Source organism: Tyto alba, unplaced genomic scaffold, assembly GCF_018691265.1.
Source record: "Tyto alba isolate M040663 unplaced genomic scaffold, T.alba_DEE_v4.0 Super-Scaffold_10, whole genome shotgun sequence".
Lineage (NCBI taxonomy): Eukaryota > Metazoa > Chordata > Aves > Strigiformes > Tytonidae > Tyto > Tyto alba.
In genome coordinates, this window is record NW_024881262.1 from 11,013,266 (window position 1) to 11,034,583 (window position 21,318).

The 21,318-nt window shown below is 61.4% G+C and overlaps 1 protein-coding gene across 4 annotated transcripts in view; it reads left to right on the forward strand.

Annotated features, from left to right (window-relative positions):
* Window positions 1–1,073: 1,073 nt before the first annotated feature.
* Window positions 1,074–21,318, forward strand: part of EPHB3 (EPH receptor B3) — a 28,409-nt gene continuing 8,164 nt past the window's right edge. For 2 of the 4 annotated variants that reach the window (XM_042796724.1, XM_042796734.1), the window contains exons 1-3: window positions 1,074–1,238; window positions 14,752–14,816; window positions 15,198–15,870. In XM_042796724.1, the coding sequence (XP_042652658.1) occupies window positions 1,142–1,238; window positions 14,752–14,816; window positions 15,198–15,870 (835 nt within the window). In that variant the 5' untranslated portion in view covers window positions 1,074–1,141. Of the gene's footprint in view, window positions 1,239–10,547; window positions 10,601–14,629; window positions 14,650–14,751; window positions 14,817–15,197; window positions 15,871–21,318 lie in introns of those variants that run through there. The other 2 variants (XM_033006398.2, XM_033006399.2) reach the window with 2 other exon arrangements.

Below are 21,318 nucleotides of genomic sequence, written 5' to 3' on the forward strand. Positions count from 1 at the left end.
GGGACTCGAGGGATTTTGCTCAGCCCTTAGCCGGGGCCAATGCTCCCCAGGCGTCTGAGGAGGAGACTTGCAGTGCAGCGCAGAGGGCCAAGGCAGGTTGCAGGCCATGTTCCATGCCTAGCACTGCAGGGATGTTTCTGTCCTGAAGGATGCGGCAGTGCCAGCTTCGGACACGGGGATAGTGAGTGTGCAGCACGCCAAGGGAGCAAAGTCTGTTCCACACGGGGCCCCAAAATCTCCCCGTGACAATGGGGTGGGAGAATGGGGGAGAGGACTGAGGCACTTACAGACTGAAGGCCATGGCTACGCACATGGTAGTCAGCACTGTCTCTCATGAGGGGTGTGCTGGGGAAGGCACCCTGGGAACGGAGGAAGGGGGTGCTGAGGGGGTGGGGGGCTTACTGCAGGGTGCTCTCTGTACCATGTCACCCTGGCCAGGATCCCAGCACTCAGCCCTGTCACTGCTATGGGAATCACGGTGTAATGGGGATAGGATGGGGTGGGAGGGATGGGATGCATGGGGTGGGCTGGCATGGGATGGGGTGAGATGGGATGGGATGGCACAGGGTGGGATATCTAAGATGATGGGATGGGACTGTAGAGGATGAGATGGCGGTAGGTGGCACGGGTAAACCAGGCTGCCAGTGATGGGGCACGGAGGGGCCCACGGCCCGCCAACACACACACTAACGGGCCCACGCGCTCACCCGCACCCGGTGGGGGTAGGGCAGGGCGGGCCTAGGGCTGCGGGCAGGCCGGGAGCGCGGCCCCTTTAAGAGCCCAGTTCCGCGGGCGGCCGCTGGGTGGGGCGCGCTCCCCGCCCTGCGCCTCCCGCGCCGGGGGGCGGGGCCAGCGGGGGGCGCGCCGGGGCAGCGCCCGCCCCCTCCGATTCATCTTTCCGCGGAGGCTCCACCCCCCGACTCCCCCCGCCGCCCAATGGGGCGCCGCGCTCGCCGTCGCCAGGGGCGCCGGGTTGCCAGGGGCGGGCTGATTGGCGGCGCCGGCCCCGCCCCTCGCGGCTCAGCGGCGGCGGCGGCGGCGGCGGCGCCAGAGCGCGAGCGTGGCGCGGCGGCGAGAGGAGCCGCGCGTGGCGCCGAGCTCGGGACTGCCCGGCGGGGCCGCCCGCACCGCCCCCCCCGCCATGGCCGCGGCCCGCCCGGGGGCCCCCCCGCCGCCGCCGCCGCTGCTCCCCCTCCTGCTGCTTCTGCTGCTCCCCGGCGGCCGCCGAGCTCTGGAGGGTGAGTACCGGGCGTGCCCGCCCGCCGCACCGGGGCCCGTGTGACCGCGCACACACGCACTCACCCGCTCGCCACCCTCCGGAGTGTCCCACCGGGCCTCGTCGGTGCCCGCCGCCGGCTCGGCTCGGCGCGGACGACCCGGCTGTTCCCGCGGGGAGCTCGCCGCCGCAGAGCGCCTCAGCCCTGTGCCCAGCGCTTACCCACCCTCAGTAGGTTTCAGAGTCAACGCCCCGTGGAACCGAGCCCGGCGCGGCCGAGGCGCGGCCGCTGGCAGGGAGCGGCGCCTCGTTGGATACCCGGTTCACGTTCCGAGGCTTTTCGCCACGACCGAGAGGGCTGGAAAATTAATATTTCTTTCAGTGGAAGCTCGCGGCGTGCCAGAACTGGTGGGGCCGCCGGAGGAGTGTCCGTGTGCCGTGTCCGGCTCCATCCCTTCCCCGGCAGAGCTCGCCGCGCCCGCCGCCTTAACCCCCGAGGCTCCGGCGTGGGACCGCCGGGGCCAGTGGGGCCACGCGTGCCCCATCCATCCCCGAGCGGGGCTGCGCTACGCGGGGGCGGGCGAGAGAAAACGGAGAGGAGAGCAACCCTCCGCGCTCCGGTGGAGTTGGGGATAAAAGGAGGGTTGTGTTTCCCCACCACCACCCTCAGAGGGTGAATCCCGGTCCGTGGGGCAGCGCCGTCACCCCAGGCACCCCCACGCGCACCCCGGTTTTGAGCGAGAAAAGCGGCTCCTGGCCCCGCTGGGGGACCAGGGGGTCCCGGTGCGGGCGAAGCGGATCGCACCGCGGAGGAGGAGGAGGAGGAGGAGGAGGGGGCCCGGGCAGGTTTTTGTCTCGGCACAAAGTGTGCGCAGCTCCGGCCGGGAGCGCCGGAGGCAGCGACGCTCCGGTGTCCGGTAACCGAACCCGCTGCCGGAGCGGCGGGAGGGGGCTGGGGAGGGAGGGAGGGAGGGACGAGAGAAATCCCGGGTGGAGAAGAGCTGCCGGAGCCTCTGCCCGGGCTGGGGGCTTTTATGTGCTCGGAGGCAGTTTTGTGCTCGGGCTGCGGCACCGGGGGGTGGCCGTGGGCAGGAGCCCTTCCCCGCCACGGCTTGTGTGGGGGGGACACGTTTCCTCCAGCTTTGGGCTTTGTCGAAAGTTTAGGGGGTGCTTGTTGCCCGTGTCTCTTTTCATCCTCCGCCCCTGCGATTTTTTTTTTTTTCTTTAAAGAGTAAAACAAAACAAAAAAATTAAAAACCATTCTCCTTTGTACGCCGTGGGAAGCAGAGCTGTGGGCCTGCTCGGTCCGTGAGCTCCGGGCTAAGCGGGAGCCCCGCGGCAGGAGGGGAAGGGAGAAGCCTGCCTGTACCCAGCCTTCTCAGGTTGGAGGTTCCTGGGGACCACCATACCAGGCAGAGCCCCGGAGCCCTGCTTGCTGGAGAGGTGCAGGCAGCGAGCCTGGCAGGGCCCCACGCCTGCGGTCAGCCCCTCGCATCCCCTCGGTGGTTTGGGAACTAGGGGCTGGCAGCACCGACGTGCATCGCCCAGGGACTGTCCCGCCAAGTCCCCGGGCGGACAGGGAGCCCCAGCCTCTCCCCAGACACCATCAAGGGATGGAGCGGTGTGAAAAGCCGGATGGAGAGAAAATAAACAGCTCCTGCTGAGGAGTCGCTGGGTTTTCTCAGCTTCCCGAGCGTGCAGAGGGGTCAGGGGCTGAACACGCTGCCCAAGGAGGTCAGGGCCCAGCTGGGTGCCAGCCCGATGGGACCACTTCAGGGCTGGCTGGCAGCCACCCAGCATTTTTGGGGCTGGCCTCGATTCCCCTGGGAATTTGCTTTTTTTTTTATTATTATTATTTTTTTCTTTCCCCTTCGCTGTTTTCTGAGCTGGCAGGAAAGTTGCATCTGGGCTGGGAGAGGTTTCTGCCTTGCCCAGCGTTAGGAAGCCGACGCTCGCATCGGGGTCAGCCAGCTCCCGTGCTTCTGCTGCGCTGGGCATTTCTGGCTGCTCGCGACACTGCTTCCTGACGGGGACCGGCGCGTTCGAGCGGTTACTGTAAATCTAGCATGCACGTTCGCTCGGATATTTTAGTACTGATCATAAATCCGGTGTGGCCATAAATCTGCACACACGTCCTGCGGACGACAACGGCAGCGAGCGGTCCCCGGACCTGGCCACCTTGTCGTCCCTTCCGAGGGGGCAACAGGCTGGACTTGCAGCTGGTGCCCGGCTGGGAGGGCAAGGGGCTTCAGGCTGGATGGGGCTGCCCGTTCCCTGGGGGGTGGCGGAGAGTTGGGTTTCTTTACAAGGCCCCACGGGGGTGGAGGGGAAAAGCCGCGCTCGGCAGCAGCTCAGTGAGGGCTTTGTGCTGCCGAGGAGAAAATGGTTTCTCTCCAGATCCTGTAAGTGCGCTGGGTCTGTTTGAAGTCACAATGTGTTTTTCTTCTCTGGTTCAGCAGTCCCCAGGCCGGCTGCAGAAGGAATGCTCTATCTGGGGGCAACAGCGGATCCTTTCTCCGACGCAGGGGTTGGAGCTGAGGAGTTTGTCCCAGCGGGGCTGTGGGAGCAGAGGCCCTGTGGGGAGCAGACGTGGTGAAACAGAGTGGGGAATGTGCTGCATTTAAGGCCCTTGCTGACCGTCCGGGATTAAAACCCCAGACTTCAAAACGTCCTGACCCGAGGGAACGTGGACCGGCACAGGCTCCATCTGCCCACCACCCCAGGGGTGCGGGTGGGCTGGGACGGGACCTGCTCTCCCAAGGAACCACTTTCCCAGGCGGCTCCTGCCCTGGGCAGCCTTTCTGGACACGGGACAGTTTAAAGTTGGGGTTTCCCACGTGCTCCCCCACAAACCCCCATGCAGAGGCATTGCGTTGCTGCGCGTAGCCCTGAGACAACTCCGGCTTTAGTGAAATACCCAGACTCTCCCAAAGCAGGAGGATTTCTAGTGGGGATTTTCCTCATTTGGGCTCTGCCTGTCGGCAGCTCCCAGACCCCAGCCGGGCGTTAAGCAGGCTGACCGCTCTCCTCTCTGCACCAGCAAACCTCTGCTTAATTGACCCCTGGACTGGAACTGCCAGGTATTTTCTTGGCAGGGAGATTTGCTTTCCATTTAATTACTTTTCACTGAAATGGCATGTTTCGCAGCGGGGTGAAGGGGGGAAGTTAGCCCTGCTGTTTTATTGATGCTTGGGGTAGGGCTGCGAGGGAAAGCGGGTTGTGGGGCTCCGCAGCGCTCGGGATTCATTAAATCTCCTGTTCCTCACTAAAAGCTCTGCTTGAGGAAACCTGCCCCGTCCGTGCTCCCGAGGCGGGGAGGAGAAGGGCTTTCCTTTGTGTCAAGCGGAGCATGCGGAGAGAGAAAACTTGCAGCACCGGGGTCGGTTTGCAGCCCTGTGTTTCTCCCCCAGTGTATGGCCCGGCTGGCAAGGCTGCAGGGCCATGCCTGCCTGTCCCTGGCGATTGGGAATAGCGGCCTCTGGTTTTTAAGGAATGAACCGAAACTCCATGTTTTGTTGTGATGACTTACTGCGAGAGATATTTGGGGAAACCAGTTTGTTGCATTTTCTTTCCGTGAGCCGTTTGCCGCTGCCACTGGAGCAGGGGAGCTTGGCGTTTAATTAAAACAGTCCGAGCAATCTGAATCACAGACTTGCATGTTTTTAAAATTGTAGCTGTTCCTGTTGTGCTGAGTCAAACTGGTTTGTCGGGATTAAGCGTCTCTGCCTGGGAGCCGGGCTGGGGGAAGGGTGCTGGGGCAGCCCCGGGGTCGGGATCCCCGCTCCCGGCTGGCGGAGGTGGCAGGGTGGGTGCCAGCACCCCCCCGAGGAGAACCCCCCCCCCGGGAAAGGGGGGGACTGTCCCCACGGGCTGCGGTGGAGCTGGTGGCTGCCATTGCCCTGAGCTTCCCTGAGGTTGAAGCCGTAACTAGTTGGCGTCCCTTCTAGGACGGGCGCGTTTCCAAGCGCAGCGTTCTGGGGGGACAGTGGGGATGGGGGTGCCCCTCCGTATCTGGGAAGCTCCTTGCAGGGCCCCACGCCCCTGGGGACACGCTGCCATCTTCAAGGCCAGGCAGCCTTTTGCACAGCGGTGCTCCCACCTGGCTGGGACATTTCTGTTTTGCTTTTTTTTTTGTTGTGTTGGGTGGTGGTGGTTTTTTTTTTTTTTTGTTGTTGTTGTTGTTCAAAAACCAGTCCTGCGCTCCGGCTGGGGCGGGGCTGGTGGCGGTGCACAGGCCGTCCCGTCCCCCCCCATGGAGCTGAGCCCCATCCAGACTCCATGGGGAGCCCAACGGGAGCCATTTTGTAGGGCGCAGGGCCAGGCCTGGCGCTGGGTGCTCGTGGCGAGGCCTCGTCCTCCTGCGCTTGGGCTTCGGCATCACCCTCCCTCACCGCAGCTATGGAAGCCGTGTGGGGGGCCGCATCCCCCCCCCTTCCCACAAGGGCCCGCCATTTCCAGGGGGGCTGCAGCCTTCCCCTTCGGTGTAGCCAAGCCTTCCAGCCCGTGCCTCCCCGAGGTGGGAGGGAGCCAGCCTGGAGCCGGCTTCGCATGGCCGCCCCTCTGAAGAGGAAAGGGAGCCATCTTGGGAAGAGGCAGGAGCGCGGCGGCAGGGCTGAGCGCCGGCCCCATGGCCGCTGTCTGTGCGCGTGCCAGCACGTGCCGGCCAGGGGTCCCGGGCTGAGGTGGGGGGGGGGGGGGGGCAGGAATTGCTGTGGGGGTCTTTTATTTTATTTTTGCCCGTCGCTAAGCTCCGCAATGCCGGGGCCTGGTGTTTCTCACGCATGTGGCAGGAGCTGTTGACAAACACCTGTTTCCCCCGGCCCCTTCCCCAGGAATGCCTCGGGGGGGGGGGCCCGTGGGGGGTTGTGATGCCAGGGAGGTGGGGGAAGCATGGATGCCCCTTCCCAGGGGAGCCCTCCCTCAGGGGCTTTCCTTCCCAGCGGCAGCTGTAGGGGGGATTCGGGCCTCCCTGTGCCTCCCTGAGGTGTGGCCGTCGTGCAGGGCTGCCAAAACCCGTCGCAGGGAGGGGGACGCTGGTCCCGTCGTGTCCTGTCGGTGTGTCGTTGTTGTCCCCCGTCGTGTGGGGGGTGTGTGTGTGTGTGTGTGTGTGTCCCCTTTGGGTGCTCAGTCGCCTGGCTGGGGTGCGGGAGGGACCCTGCGGGGTGAGTGGGGAAAGGGGGGGGGGGGGGGGGGCGGTGCTCGGCGGGCGCGCACGCACACGCGGCGTGCGATCCAAGGCCTTTTTTTATTAATGAGAAAAATGTGCAGGGCTTGAGCGATCGCCAGGAACAGATTTATTCTAGTTCCCCAGAAATTAAACTGAAATGAAGGAGCGAGTCAGCCTGGCCCGGCACCCCCTCCTGACTCTGTGCTTGTTTTAACTCTGGAAGAATCTGACTTTGGGGGTGGGGGAGGCGAGGAAGGCGGGGGGGGGGGGGATATTTGGGTTTAAGCAGTTCCAGATGGGCTCGGTGCTCGAGGAGAGCCGAGGAAGCGAGCAGAGAGCAGCATGGAGATTTGGGTAACTGCCCCAGGCAGGAGAGAGGAGGGAGATCTTGGCAGAAACTCCCGCTCCGCGCTGCCGGGATGGGATGGAGCTTGGCAGCCGAGCCGCCCCGACTGTGGGGCGAACCTTTGGATGTGCAGCGAGTAACCTTTTTTGGGGAGGGGGTGGGTTTTTTTGTTGTTTTTTTTTGTTTTTGTTTTGTTTTAAATATCGTTACTCCTTCCCTGGGCTCCTTCCAAAAGTACAACCTGGAAAAAAATGAAGCTGGAGGGGGAAGAGGGGCCTTTTGGATCTCAGCCTGCCGCAAACGGTTGCCCTGCGGAGGCAGGCCTGCAGCACTGACCGCGTTCCCTTCCTTCCCCTGGGGACTTTGGGGCTCTTCATCCACCCGTGCCAGCCCAGCTCGGTCTGGTAGCCCTGTGGGAACACCTGCCTCATGAAGCCACGGCCACTGGAAAATGGGGCCACGGAGGAAGGGGGCAGGAGTGTCCCCGTCACAGCAGGGCCTGGAAACAAAGGCGGTTTTGCGGGCCGATTTGCTGCCTACGTCCTGGCCGATGGCATTCACGGCTCGAACAGGTCTGGCATCTCCTGATCGGATGAGTTATTTCTGTGGCAGCGGAGGGCGGCTGCATGGCCATTCCTGCTGGGGACGGTGACCTATAAATCCCTCCTGCCTGCTGGCCATAGAGCTCCTGCCCACCTGGAGAGGCTGGTCATGTTGTCCCCATGATGGGGAGCTGCAGTGGGCAGCCCCTTCCCCTGGGCCAGGTGGGGAACATACCTGTCCTGAGTGGGCAGTTTTAAGGCCAGTGGGGAGGGCTGAGAGGCTGTCTGCGGAGTCTGTCCGTTCCCCTTGCCCGCAGCCAGGCAGAGTGAAAGCAGCTTTTCCCTTGGGCGAGCCGAAGCAGCAAGCACCGGGACGCATCCACTACGTGGGCAGGGATGGCAGCTCTTCCCCAGCTGAGCTGACCCCAGTGTGGCGCACCGGGCTCTGACATCCGAAATCCCCACGGTATTAATAGAACAGTAATTGCAGTGCAGGGCTGGACTCAGGCAGCTGGCTCGCGTCCTCTCCCGGCGTCAGTACCGCCTTTCTGCGGGACCGGGGCCTGGCAGCGGGACCTGGCAGGGCTCGGGCAGCGAGCTGCATGTATCCTTGGCGTGCAGTAGCAGGGCAGGAGCCCTGCCGTCCTGCAAAAGCCCTGGGCTCCGATTACCATGCTTTGGAGGGGAGGGGGTGTTTGCAGCGTAGGTGCTGGAGCCCAGCTTGGCATGGCCCTGCTTGCAAAATGGCAGAAATCGGCCCTCCCCGGCTCGACCTGGCGTGTGACCGGGAGGAAACGAACGCCCATCCCTCTCTGCTTCCCGGGCGCTGCCACTTGATCTGCTTTTCGCAGAGCTGGCACCTGTCCTCTCTCACATGCTTCAGTCTGTCTCGCGGCCGTCAGGAGACAGCTCCTGGCGAGGAGCACGCGGCCGGAAAACCCTCTTCAGCCAGTTAGCAGCCGGCGGGTGGGCGACAAGGCAGGGCTACGGGGAGGGAGCACTCCCTTCCCCCTCTGTCCCATGGGCCAGGCAGCTCCCGGTCATCCAGGAGCAGGATCTGGCCCATCCAGAAAGCGTAGGGCGTTGGGGTCGGATGAGGGGGACTGTGTGGGAGATGCAACCAGCTGATGGCCATCTCCCTGTGTGAGATTATACCCCACTGCAGGTGTGGGATTAGGAAATGGAGGATGCATCCTTGGAGCATCCTTGGAATTGGCGTCTCAGGCTCTGCCGCAAGCTTACTGTGGTGCCAGCGGGGCCAGGACTGGCAAGGGTGCCGGGACCAGCGGTGCTGCCCATCCTCGGCCAGGCTCTCCGGGGCAGGGACTGCCTGCCCTTGTGCGTGTGTGTGTGGTGTGTACAAAGGGGCCTTAATCTCAGTTGGGGCCTCTGGGCCCTGCCATAATGCAGAAATAATGAGTCTATTATTAAGTGCCCACAGTACTTCTTCACTCCGGTGGCTCGCCTCCAGCAGCAGGCAGAACCTGCCCCGCTTGAAGTGGATGTGTCATCATTTGCCTCAGCAAATCCAATCCCCTTTGATGATGGGCCAAACGCCCTTGGCATGAAGGGCCACAGCTGTGATACAGGCCCCTTTTCCCCCCCCCTTCCCTTTGTTCCCAGTTCGTTGGCAAGTCATCGGCTCACCCCAGACCTGGGACAAGCGCACGTTGGTGGGCATGGGCGGTCTGAGCACCCACATTTCCCTCGGAGAGGGACGGGTTGGGGGCTCGGCTCCCATGGCAGCCCCCCATCTCCCCCCCCCTCTCAGCGCTGGGGAGCAGCAGGCACCCTGCTCGGTGTAAGGACAGGTTCCCAGCGTGGGCGGCGATAGGGAGCACTCCAGCCCTTCCCTTGGGCTGAACCACACTGCCTGGCCTGCCCGGCCTGACAGCCGGGGAGGGCGAGGGTGGGACCCTGCACAACCCCCTGGCCTTGCACCGGACGCTTGAGCAGCCGGGTGTGTAGGAGGGGTCCCCAAGAGAGACGGGATTCCCGGGGGAGGACGAGGGTGCGTGGGCTGTGCAGCGTGCCGGCAGTGCTGCCAGCCCCGTCCCTGCAGAGGGAGCTGGCAGACAGCGTCTGCCGGCACCTTCGCCAGGCTCCCAAACCCAGTGCCTGGCACCTCCGCCATGGGTACCCCCAGCCTGTCATGGGTGCTGCCAGCCCCGCAGGTGCCTTGCCTGCTGCCTCCCTCCCTGGCTGCAGTCTTCCTCACTGCTCTCCTGGCTCTCAGCTGCATCAGCAAGAGCCTCGCCTGCCCGCAGTGCAGCTCAGGCACAGGGGGCTGCTGAGTGCCGAAACCTCCCGTGCACACGACAGCTCCAAAGCTGCCGTCTGCGGGGTGCCCCATCCATGGAGTCCATGGGCCGAGCGAAACAGGAGTGCTTTCCTCTTGCAGGCAGCGTGTGGAGTCCCCTGGACTCGGAGCAGGGCCATCCCCTGCCCAGGAGGAGGACAGCCACAGGGTTTAGCTGGGGTCAGAGAGGGAAGGACCCTCCTGGAGGAGGAGGAGGGATCCGGGTGGGCGGCACGCTCCGGGGAAAATGCGTTGCAGGGTCTCCCAGACCTGGCGCGCGTGCAGGGCGCTCTGTGTGGCTCAGCTTTTGTGTACGCGAAACGCTCGTCAGCGGGAAAAGTGCAACCTCAGGTTCTCTCCCACAGGCAGCTCTTTGTTCCCAGATAAAGGACCTTACACCAAAGGCCCTTTGTGCCGCTGCTCAGAACGGTGCTGGGATTAATTGTACCGATAGGTGCTTGAATGGGGAGCGCACAAGGCCGCTGGCTCCTGCCGTAATGATCTCCAAAACTGAGGAGGAAATTAAAATATGCAGGGAGATGCCCCTTTTGGTGGCTTTTCGACTAGCAGGCAGTCACTAAGATTGAAAGTGCATCCCTAAACAAGCTGCCTTTCCTTCAGGAGGATCGAGGCACAGCGGCGAGGGGGAGAGGCATCCGGCACTACCACGAGCAGCCGCCACGGTGGAAGCCAAGCCATGTCCTGGGGCAAATGGCTCAGCCATCGGTGCTGTCTGAAGGAGCCTGGTGTGGGGTGAGTGGCCTGTATGGCCAGGCCACTCGCCCCATGCTGAGCTTCTGCAGACGTGGTGCCATGGTGTGCATAGCTCCTGGAGAGCATGGGCACGTTGCAGAACAGGTTCGTCTGTTTGCGGCGAGGCTGCGTGGGCGTCTTTACTAACTTTCCTCCCTTGCCTTCTTCCAGGATGCTCTGGACTTGCGCGAGCTGCCTTCTCCTCATTGGGGCGAGGAGCTGGCGTCCTACCTTGCCAGCGCATCCTGATAAAAGCCGGCGGTCCCCATGTTCAAAGGCAAGAGTGTTCCAATCGGAGCCGGTTGGTGGAGAAGATTGAGTCTTCCCCAGCGGCTTCATCTTGAAAGAATTTTGAATTCTTTTTTTTCCCCCCCCCCCCACTACCACCCCCCACCCCTTTCTGGCTCAGCCGTCACTGCCGCGCGCGTCTGCCGCTCAGCAGCGCGAGACAGGCTCTCTGGGCCTCTTAGGGGGGGAGTTCAAACGTTTTTGCTGGCCTCAGACCGTGCATGCTGCATTCCTGAGCCCATGCGTGGGGAGGAAGAGGTCCCCAGCTCCAGATGGGTCCTCGCCAGGGCTTCAAACAGCCAGCGAACTGCTGGGGACTCTGCGGAGGTGGCGGCAGGGCTGCTGGTAGGGGACCCCTGTTCTTTGCAGCTTGGGGTGTGCCTAGGAGGAGATTTTTTGCAGGGCGAGGAGGAGGCAGCCGGCACGATGCTCACAGCCCCATCCAAGGAGTGAGGCTCTTTCCCTGCACTGGGATCCCACTCTGCCGTGGAAATCCTGTTTTTATGTGGGGTTGACCACAACCTGCTGCACTCGCTGAGCGTAGCGAGGCTCCTGCTGCGTCCCTTGCCTTTGCCCAGCTGACAGTAAGGAGAGGACAACTCCCCAGCGCTGCAGACAGTGATAAAGCCAGCCTTAGGGTGACTTCCCCAAGCTGGCAAAATTGGGAGCCAATTTCCCGTTGACTAATGGAACCAGGCTCTCGCTGTGGTGTGCAGGATTGAGGTGGCTTTGACTCACCACTCGGCCAGCCCTGACATTGTTCACGTCCCTCCGAATCACCTGCGAACCTGAACTAAGCTGGGAAACAGTCGGTGCTGCCTCCGAGCCCACCTATGGCACCGTGTGCTGGAGGGAGCGAGCAGCCGGTTACTCTTGGCTGAAACCCACTACTTGCCCGTCTCCCCGGCCCTGGACGCTTTCACGGGGTGCCACTGCTCAGTGTGTCCTGCTGTTTGCTGGAGGAAGGACACAGGTTTGGTGCCAGGCTGCTGTGAGATCTCTGCAGCAGCTTTAAGGGCAGAGAGTGGTTTCTGCAGCTCAGCTGCAGCCGGCCTGGCTCAGCATGCAGCCCCTGGCCCCGAGACCACGCAGCGGAGCAGCCCGCGGGGCCGTCTGCCTGTGACCTTCACAGCGGTGGGCTGCGAGGGGCTGGGGAGCTCTGCTAACCCCATCTGGCCCTGCTCACTCCCACAGATGCAGGAAACCCCCACTGTCCTCTGCGCTCAGCCTGTTTCTTTTAACTGAGTTGCTCAGTGATTTTATTTTTATTATTTCCCCCTCCCTGCTCTCTCTGTGCAGTTTACGTGGCTCTTGCGCCAGCGGTCGGCTTGGCTTTGTCAGTTTTGTTGTTTTTTTTTTTTTTTTCCTCCTCTGCTGGTCAGATGGCAGATGCTGCCAAATTAGGATGCAGGCAGCAAGTCTCCTGTCTGAGGCCAGCATTCGTGGGGAAGGATGCTGGCTGAGGGGATGGGGCCGGGCCAGCATGGCAGGGGCTGCCTGCACAGGGCTTGTTGGCATGTAGGGGAGCTGCTGGGCAGGTTTGGGGAGCAGAGCTCCCCTCCTGCCCCAGGAGCAGGGATGCCCACACAGCCAGGCTCTGCCACAGCTGGCCATTGGGATCCTTGTGCCGCCCTGCTCATGGGCACACCCTGCCACCCAGATCTCCATCTCCCCGGCCTGACTCACCACCGCAGCTGCTTATCCACACCGGCCCGGGCCCTGAGCAAACCGGGCACCTCTTCCCTTCTCCTCTGGCCAGGTTCAGCCCTCCTTCAGAAACACCCACCCTTCGCTGTGCCTTCGCTGGCCCGACCCGTGCAGGGTCTCCGCGCCGGGACTTGGCAGCCCAGCGCCCTGTCAGCTCCGAGCACATGCTTGGCTCCACTCCGCCGCCGCCACGGCATGCCTGGGCCCTCGCATGGTACCACTGTGCCCTTATTAGGGCAGCCAACGTGCGGGGCTTGTTCCTCAGAGAGGTACGAGCTGCCCTGCTCTGCAACCTGCTCCCCCACGGCCCGGTACCGGCTGCCTTCCCCAGGAGCCACCCCAGTGCAGGGGTGTGGGGAGCACGGCAGCATCTTGGGGAGGTCTCGTGGCTGTGTGGAGCTGTGCTCGGGCCACTGCCGGTGGTCAGGAGCTGATGCTGTGGGGAAGGGGAGAGGGATGATGGTTTGCTGTATCCGCTGGGCAGGCAGTGCCTTGGGATGGGGCAGAGGCTGTCCCATGGATGTCCAGCCCCATCCTGTGCCCTGGTCCTGGTATCAAGTCCTGAGTCCCCCTGCATTACCCACTTGGCAGAGGGCCTTAATTGGTGTTTTTGAGAAACAGCAAATAACCACTGCCCACTAACCACCTTTGTGTTCCTCCTGTTTGCAAACAAGAGCTGGTGTCGGTTTGTCCTTCCTGTTGTAGATGCTGCCGCCAACCCTCTCCTGGCTGGGACGCTGGCACCGTGAGGGGTTTTCCTCACTCTGTCCCCGGTGCCATATCCGCTGCCAGTGCCACCGTGTCGCAATGGGACTGTGTTTATGTTTGCTTCAGCCTGGGAGAGAGGCAGGCTCGCTGGCCAGGCTGAGATTCTGGCAAACAGCAAGACAGGTCAGAGAGCCCACGTGTCCCCAAATGTGCTTGTTTATCAATGCCACGGTGGCACTTGCAGCCCGTGTTCCTGGCCAGTCTGTGGGTGCTGGCTCAAGAGCTGCTGGCGGGTCTCCCTAGGGTGGCACACGGGAGGAAGGTGTTTACCTCCAGCCGGGCTTCATCTGAAACCCTGCGACATGTGAATGTTTCCTTCCTCCTCCGCGCTTCCTCCCTGGCTGGGTCAGCCTGTGGTTTTCCTGGGGTGGAAGGAAAGAAGCTGAAACTGCCTCTTGTTTCTGGAGCTGAGCCACGGTGCCTGGCACGGCCGAGCTGCACCGATATGTCCTGTGCCCCAGCCGTCGGGAGCAAGCTCTGGGGGCTGGAGAGCCGTGGCGCTCTGCCCTGTGTCTCAGGGCTGAATGAGCTGAGGGATGGATGGACAGATGGACAGTCCCTGGGGAGCTGTGCAGAGCCTGGGATGGGGCCATGCCAGCAGTCGGGGAGGGGGATGCCCTAAGCAGGGAGGCATTTTGGAGCTGGTCCTGGGCCCTGCTCAGGACATGCACTGAAGCCCCTCTGAGCACACCGGGGTCTGCAGTGGGCTGTTTCCCAGCTCTGGTGTTTGCACCCTCCCTGCCCCAAAGCCTGTTTGAGCAGGAGAGGGGCCAGAAGGCTCCAGGGGTGCTTCCTCCCCTCTAAACAGCCTACGGGGCCATCCCGGGAGAGGGGGTCACAGAGCCAGCAGCCCACAGAGGAGCCTTTGGCACCAGCCCCAGAGCACATTGTCATTCTCCATCCTTGCGTTTCGCTCTGGGTTTTCGTGCGTGGTGCTTGTGCGAAGCCGTGCGGCTCTGCCTGGGATTAGGGACAGCTGCCTGCAATTGCAGCTCTTCCCAGACAAGCGTCTCGCTCCCCCAAGGCTGGGGCTGGGGCTGTTTGGGGAATGCTGCCGGGGTGGTTTGTCTTGTAGTCTGCTCCAGGAATGTTGGCCAGACGGTCAAATTCTTCTCCCCTCTTGTAAAATGAGTGATGTGGGGCGTCTCTGGGAGAGCAGCCTGCCAGTCCCTCCTCCTCTGGATAAACCTGCCTGGCCCGCACCGCCCTGTCATGGGAACGGGCCCTTTCAACCCCAGCCACAGTAAATACGCGCCCTGCCAAAGCAGAGGGGGAGGGCGCGGACGGGGGCGCCTGGTGTCCCTCCTCTGGCACCCCCCCACACTGTCCCAGAGGCATGGCTGGCCGCACTGGTGGCTGGGGATGGCAGCCTGTCCCCGTCCCCCCCCTTGCCACCTGGCCAGCTCCTCGTCCTGCCGCTTCCCTGCTCCGGCGCAGCTCTCCGGGGACGCCTCGCTCTTCCTGTTCTCCTGACGGGAGAAGAGAAATCTGGAGTCTGTCTGCGCCGCTCCCCCCCTCCTCCCACCACGTCTCACCCCCCAAGTTGCTGTTTTCCGCAGAAATGTCAGGCTCGGCTCTCCTCTCCCCCACTCCTCCTGTTTTATTTTCCCTCTAATCTTGGCCTTCGTCTCCAATTACATCTTTCTCTCCTCCCTCTCTCTCCAGAGACCCTGATGGACACAAAGTGGGTGACCTCTGAGTTGGCATGGACAACTCATCCGGAGACGGGGGTAAGTCTGGAGCCAGCCCCGGTCCTGACCTCCAGCGGGCACAGCTGGCCCTGGCCCCATGGGAATCGGGGCTGCTTGCCAGTGCCTTCACGGAGCTGGCTGCGTCTTCCGCCTTCCCTCCCGTGCTTCTCCTCTCACTTCGTGAAAGCATCCCCTCCTGACTCCGTGCCGACAGAGCAGGAGCGCCATGGTCCCTGACCTGGGTTGCTCTTAGTCACCTTGATGACCAGGAGGGTTGGGATGGGTGGAGGTGCAGCTGCTGCTCTTCCCTGTTCCCTGTTGCTCGGTCCCCCCAGCCCCTTGCTGTTCATGATGTGTCCATGTGTTTGTGATGTGATCTCCCCGGTGGGGGGGTCTAACCTGCTCCCCTCTCGCCCGCAGTGGGAAGAAGTCAGCGGTTACGATGAGGCCATGAACCCCATCCGCACGTACCAGGTGTGCAACGTGCGGGAGGCCAACCAGAACAACTGGCTTCGCACCAAGTTCATCCAGCGCCAGGACGTCCAGCGTGTCTATGTGGAGCTGAAGTTTACCGTGCGGGACTGCAACAGCATCCCCAACATCCCCGGCTCCTGCAAAGAGACCTTCAACCTCTTCTATTATGAGTCGGATACAGATTCTGCCTCTGCAAATAGCCCTTTCTGGATGGAGAACCCCTATATCAAAGTGGATACAATTGCCCCAGACGAGAGCTTCTCCAAGCTGGAGTCTGGCCGCGTGAACACCAAGGTACGCAGCTTTGGCCCTCTCTCCAAGAATGGCTTTTACCTGGCCTTCCAAGATCTAGGAGCCTGCATGTCCCTCATCTCCGTCCGGGCTTTCTACAAGAAATGCTCCAACACCATTGCTGGCTTTGCTATCTTCCCGGAGACTTTAACGGGGGCTGAGCCCACCTCTCTGGTCATCGCGCCAGGCACCTGCATCCCCAATGCCGTGGAGGTGTCTGTACCCCTAAAGCTGTACTGCAATGGCGACGGCGAGTGGATGGTACCTGTGGGAGCATGTACGTGTGCTGCTGGATATGAGCCGGCCGTGAAGGACACCCAGTGCCAAGGTATGCACGTGGCGGAGTGACCGTGGCTCTTGTCCCCGTTGGCGCGTTGATACGGAGGCAGTTTTGTGTTGAGCTCAGTCTGTTTTCGGAGGCTTGGGAGCTGGGCAGGCTCCCTGAGGAGGGAGCAGGGTGGTGTCTCAGAGGACTGGTCTGCAGTTTGACTCGGCATCTGGAAGCCTTCAAGCCTTTGTGGTCTGGACTGGCACTGTTTATTGTGACACGGTGGTTAACATCTGCTGGCTCTATCCTCTGCGGGATGCGTGTCCTTCCTGGGAGCCGCAGCTTAAGGCATGGTCCTCAGCAGGCATCCATCACATTTAAGCCCGTGAGCATTACCAAAACCTCCCCCTCACCCTTGCTGCCATGTCCAGCGTCTCCCCTCTCTTCCTCCCGCGGCGCTTGTGGCTGGGGTGAGTGATTGTTCCTGGCAAGCGTGATTTCACGCTGCTGGTGCGGAGGCACTTGGAAACGCTGATGGTGAGCGGAGCCCTGCTGTGCCGGCTGCGGGGAGAAGCCATGCGGATTCATGCTCCCCCCTGCCAGTGCTGAGGGCTTGCAGCGGGGAGCATGGGGAGCGACGCAAAGGCAGGGGAGCCAAAGCTCCCTGCCTCTGCTCGGAGGGGAGAGCATCCTGCACACAGAGATACAGGGGATGGAGAGCCACCCTGGGCAGCAGGATACTGCTGTGTGGGTCCTGCAGCTGTCATGCTCCCCCACGACAGCTTTGCTGTTGCTGTTTCACCCCAGTTGGGTGTGTTGATAAGGAAAAATCTGCCCAGACGGATGTTGCTCTCCCTTGGGGTGATTCTGTCTTTGGGAGCCGCCTCTGGCACACAGGACCCTCCCCTGGTGTGGCTGGGGTTTGGGGCAGAAAGCTTGCCGTTCCCCTTGGCTGGAGACATTGTGCAGGGAGTGGGATGCCGGCTGGGCCCCCAGCACTGGATGCCTCGTGCTCGCCGATGACGGGATGCTTGGCGCCGACCCTTTGCTCTTGGCAGGGGTGATGTGATTTGGGACAGCCTGTGTGACGTGGGGCTCGGGCCAGGCCGGCCTCTCCGCTGGCTTTGGGAGCAGTGTAGCTGTCAGCCGTGCCGCTGTGGCTGGTTGGGGAGAGCTCAGCCTCCACGGGGCCGCGGCTCTGCTGGGGAGCCTCCAGCACCGTTCGGTGCCAGCACAGCCCCCACTGCGGTGCCCCGGCCCCCTGCATCACCCCTGTGAGCAGCCGATCTGGCTCCTCCTGGGGCAAACGGACACTGGTGCCTGGCATCCACCCATTGCCGGGTGAAGAGCCCACGCTTCAAAGTGTGCGCTGGGATCCCCGCTCCTGGGGAGCTGGTCTCCTTCTTGTTTGGGCCGGGAGATCTGAGGCCGTGCGGCATGTTTGCTATTTCCCAGCAGGGTTTGGGCACAGGGTGACACTGTTTCCAGCCAGCGTGAGGGCTGTGCCGAGCAGGGCCATCCCGAGGCGTGACCAAGGGCTCCTCGGGTCAGGCTGGGGGCATCACTGCAGCCCCGGGGGTGAGATTCCCTCTCCGCATTCCCTCAGCCAGGCAGACGCTCACGCGGTGGCTCTCCCAGCGCCTTTGATTTCCCCCACTGCAAGCGCTGGCTTTTTCCCCAGCGTGCAGGGAAGCCACACTGAGCTGCGGGCATGTCTCCATCCGGCAGCCTGCCCTCTCGCTGGGCAGAAGCGGCGGTGTCCTCACGTTTCTCTGGGAAAGTTGCTCTGCGCTTGTAGGATCAGATTTTCCGCCATATGATCGTGTGTTTTAAGTGGAAACAGCTGAAGAAGGGCTGGGAGAAGCCGGAGCCACAGCTCCCTTTTCTGCTCTCAGCTGGATGTTCCCTTACCCCTTTTCAGCAGCCCAGCACCGCCAAGAAGGCTCTCGGTCCCCGTGGCGTGGGGAGAGGTGCGGATGCGGCCCCGCAGAGCTGGCGTTTCGGCGCTCCCGCCCCGGGGAGCCACTGAGACTTCACCGCACGGGCGAGAAGCGCTCTGGAGTGCCAGATGGCATTTTAATAAATAACAATACCCAGTTACTGCTTAGATGGGATAAGCCCTGTTGTAAATCTCCCCCTTTCCCCAGACTTTCAGTGGTCTTTGAAGATCTCCTCCTCCTCCTCTTTATCTCCATCCAGAGCCAGGATTAGACCTCGCATTCAAACCTGTTACAATGCAGCTTGTATCCCGGTCCCTCGGGAGCTGAGGGCTCATCCCGCCTGGCTGAAGGCAGTTTCTTTGGCATGCTTTGTAATGCGATACGCCAGGCTGGTATCTGGCGCTCTAGTTCTGAGTTGCCACAGCATTGATTTGGCATCTCATTCTCAGCCTCATTATCTTTATTTAATTAGCACACGGCCCTTCTGGGGGTTGTGCCGCTTCCCACACACTCGCCGTCACGCAGAGCTTCAGAGGCAGCTCTTGCAGGACGAAGAGGAGCTTGCTGGCCGGGATGGGGATGAAGGCTCCCGCGTGCCTGTGCAGGCAGGGGTGCGCTGCCTTCGACACCTCGCACCCTGAGCCCTGCAGCCCCCCCGGGGTTTAGCCTTTCCCCCTGCCCCATCCCTTCTCCTTTTGGTTTGCAAGCACCCAAACCCTCTGGGGGGATTTGGTGTCAGGGCACTCCCCGTGTTGCTCAGGCAGGCGGTGGGAGTTTCCTTTGAGCAGCGCAGGGCTCCCGGCGTGGAGCAGCTCAACATGCGGCACCTCCCCAAAAATGCTCCTGGGCGTGTGCTCCCCACGCTCGATGGCGTTTGCACCCCTTGTGTAGCTGGCTTCACCCAAAGACAGAAAGATTTGGGGTCTGGCTGGCCTCTGCGCCAGAGCTAGCAGCGAGCCCCCTCTTCACATGGCCCTTGATGCCCGTGGTGGGGGTCCTAGAGAGGGGCCACGGTGTTCCCAGAGCCTGCACCCTGCTCAGATGGGGGACTGAGGCTGTGTGCTGCAGTCGATGGACACCCAAACCGTGAAAGCACCTGGGGAGACTGTACAGTGTGACACCACGCTCTCCTCAGACCCATTTCTCAGTCTTTTTGATGTCCCTTCCCAATGGCACCAGGCGCTGTATGTTTGGGCACAGTCAGTAGGTGATAGCAGGTGAGGCTGGGGCCAAAACCTGAATTTTTGCAAAAATAAATTTCCCTTGCAATCAGTGACTAATGGAAACATCACCCCGAATTAAAAGAAGGGAAAAAAAAAAAAAAATGCCAAGCAAGCATTCCACTTGCCAACTGTTTGCAGCTTTGCATTGCAACATGGGCTTGCTGCATGAAACCCAGGAAGTGAAACTGCCTGCGATTAATTGCCTGGGCTTCCAGATCAAAGGCAGCTCAGCAGCACAGGCAGGGGAGAGCTGCCGGTTTACAGCCAGGCAGCTCCACAATGGGTTACTTGTAACACGGTCGAGGAAATCTGCCCCTGCCGTCCTCCCTGTGACCTGCTGTGGCTCCAGAGGCAGCTTTGCTTATTGAAAATTTTCTTTTCCTTTTTTAAAAAAAATAAAATTGTTTTCCCGCCTGTTCTTTGGATGCCACTGTTCAAACCCCTGAGGGCTCTTTCCCTTCTCTCCCCTTCAAATTTACTCCATTCACTTTTGGACTGCGCTAGTGTGAAATATTTCCACCCAAAGGGTGATATTTTAAAAAAAAAAAAAAAAAAATCAAGTGCCTTTTAAGAAAGACTTAAAAAGAGAGTTACCGCCTTGGCTGTAGCCCGGCTGTTGCTTCCACAGCTCTAATCCATCTGTAGCCGCTTACGAAAGCGGGAAGGGAGCGAGCTGTGCAGGTTCATAAAACACAGATAGTCCCAGGCAAACTCGATTGCTGCCTTTAAAGAAATTACAGGGTTGCTGGACAAAGGGATGTGATCAGTTTAATTTATCTAGGCTCGAGCGAGGTGTTCTGCTTCCGTCCTACAGGGAAAGAAATAGCTGGAAGGATGATACCTGGGCTGGAATAGTGTTGTGTGGATGGGAAAGCAGCCGAGAGCTGAAACAGGGTAGTCTGAGCTGGTATTTTGTGATGTGCTGTGGGCTATCCTTCCTTCCTTTTCCTAAGGGAGGGGACCCCAAAGTTTTGGGGATGCACACAGGGTTCACTGCTGCTCGTCCACATCCCATGCAGTAATGGAGGCTGCCTGTGGGATGAGTCACTGCTCTCTGCTGCTGCCAGGAAGGTTTTATTTCGGTGTTTTTTTCGGCTCCCTCCCTTGGACTTTATTCACTGGGGTGGGGATTGTATTTGGGAAGAGTGCCCTTCTCTTCCCCCAGCCCTGTGCTGCAGCTCTGCAAGGCAGGATCAGGCCCCAGAGGTGGGTGACTGATGGAAATTCCGGAGGGGCTGCCAGAAGCAGCCGGGTGGCCGGCGGTGGGTGCCGTGCCATGCCGTGCCGGGTGTGCAATGCCTCGTAGAGGGTGCAGGGGCAGTTTTGCAGCAGCCCCAGGGCTGCATTACTGCCCCCCTCCCTCCCGCACCCCACATAAATCCCCTCCGCAGCTGCTCCCCGCTGTCAGGCCAGGCTGCGTCTCCCTCCCATCAAACCAGCGGTTCCTCTTCCAACCAGGGAGCTCCGCTTCGGTTCCCTGACCTGTTATCCTGTGGCTGTCAGCGACTGTCATGTTCTCCCCGGAGGTGACCACAGCCCGGCACCAGGAGATGTGATCTGTGTGCGGAGGTTCAGGGTTGTTATTTTATTTGAGGGCACTTCAGCAGGAAAAGTGCTTATGCAAACCTCTCGGTGGGGAGAGGGGAGCCTGGCTCCCTGGCTCTGGCTGGATGGAGTCACGTTCCCGCTCCAAAGCTCCCAGGCTCGTTCCCCGGCGTGCCGGCCAAGACAGTGGTTGTTGTACAGGCAGTTTCTTGCAGAGAAGAGATGACACAGCGGCTTATCCACTGGGGACCTGGGATCAGCTTTCAGCTTGGTTACAGCCTTCAAATGTGGCGGCTGAGAGCTGTCACGCTGCCACCAAGGTCTTTATGCTCTGATTTATTAAGCAGAGTTGGAAACTTAAACACTGGAGTGCATCTGGGCCTCAGTCCCTCTCCTGCTCTTCCCCTGCTTAACAAGGCCAGGACGTGGCTCACACCCCTCCTGCCGCAGTGGCATGGGGGTGTAAAAGATGACCTTCATCCCTTGTGCTTGCGCTGGGCACTCCTGTGGGACGGCAGGCAGCTGCCCAAGGATGGCTCTGCCTGTCCCTTCCTCCCGTGTCGAGGAGCGCAGGAGGTCACTGTCCCCTCTGTGCCCGTAACCCACCGGGCACCGGCTGGCACTGAACGTGCAGGAGGCCGAGCACCATCATCCCTCCTGCATCCTTTGCAGAGCACCTCACTGTCCCCAGCTGCCGTGCCGCGCTTGGACTGTGGGCTTCTCAAAGCTCGGGTTGCTCCAGCTTCACTCTCCCCACAAGAAGCCTGTTATTTCAGGGGGTTTTGTCCCTGATGGATCTG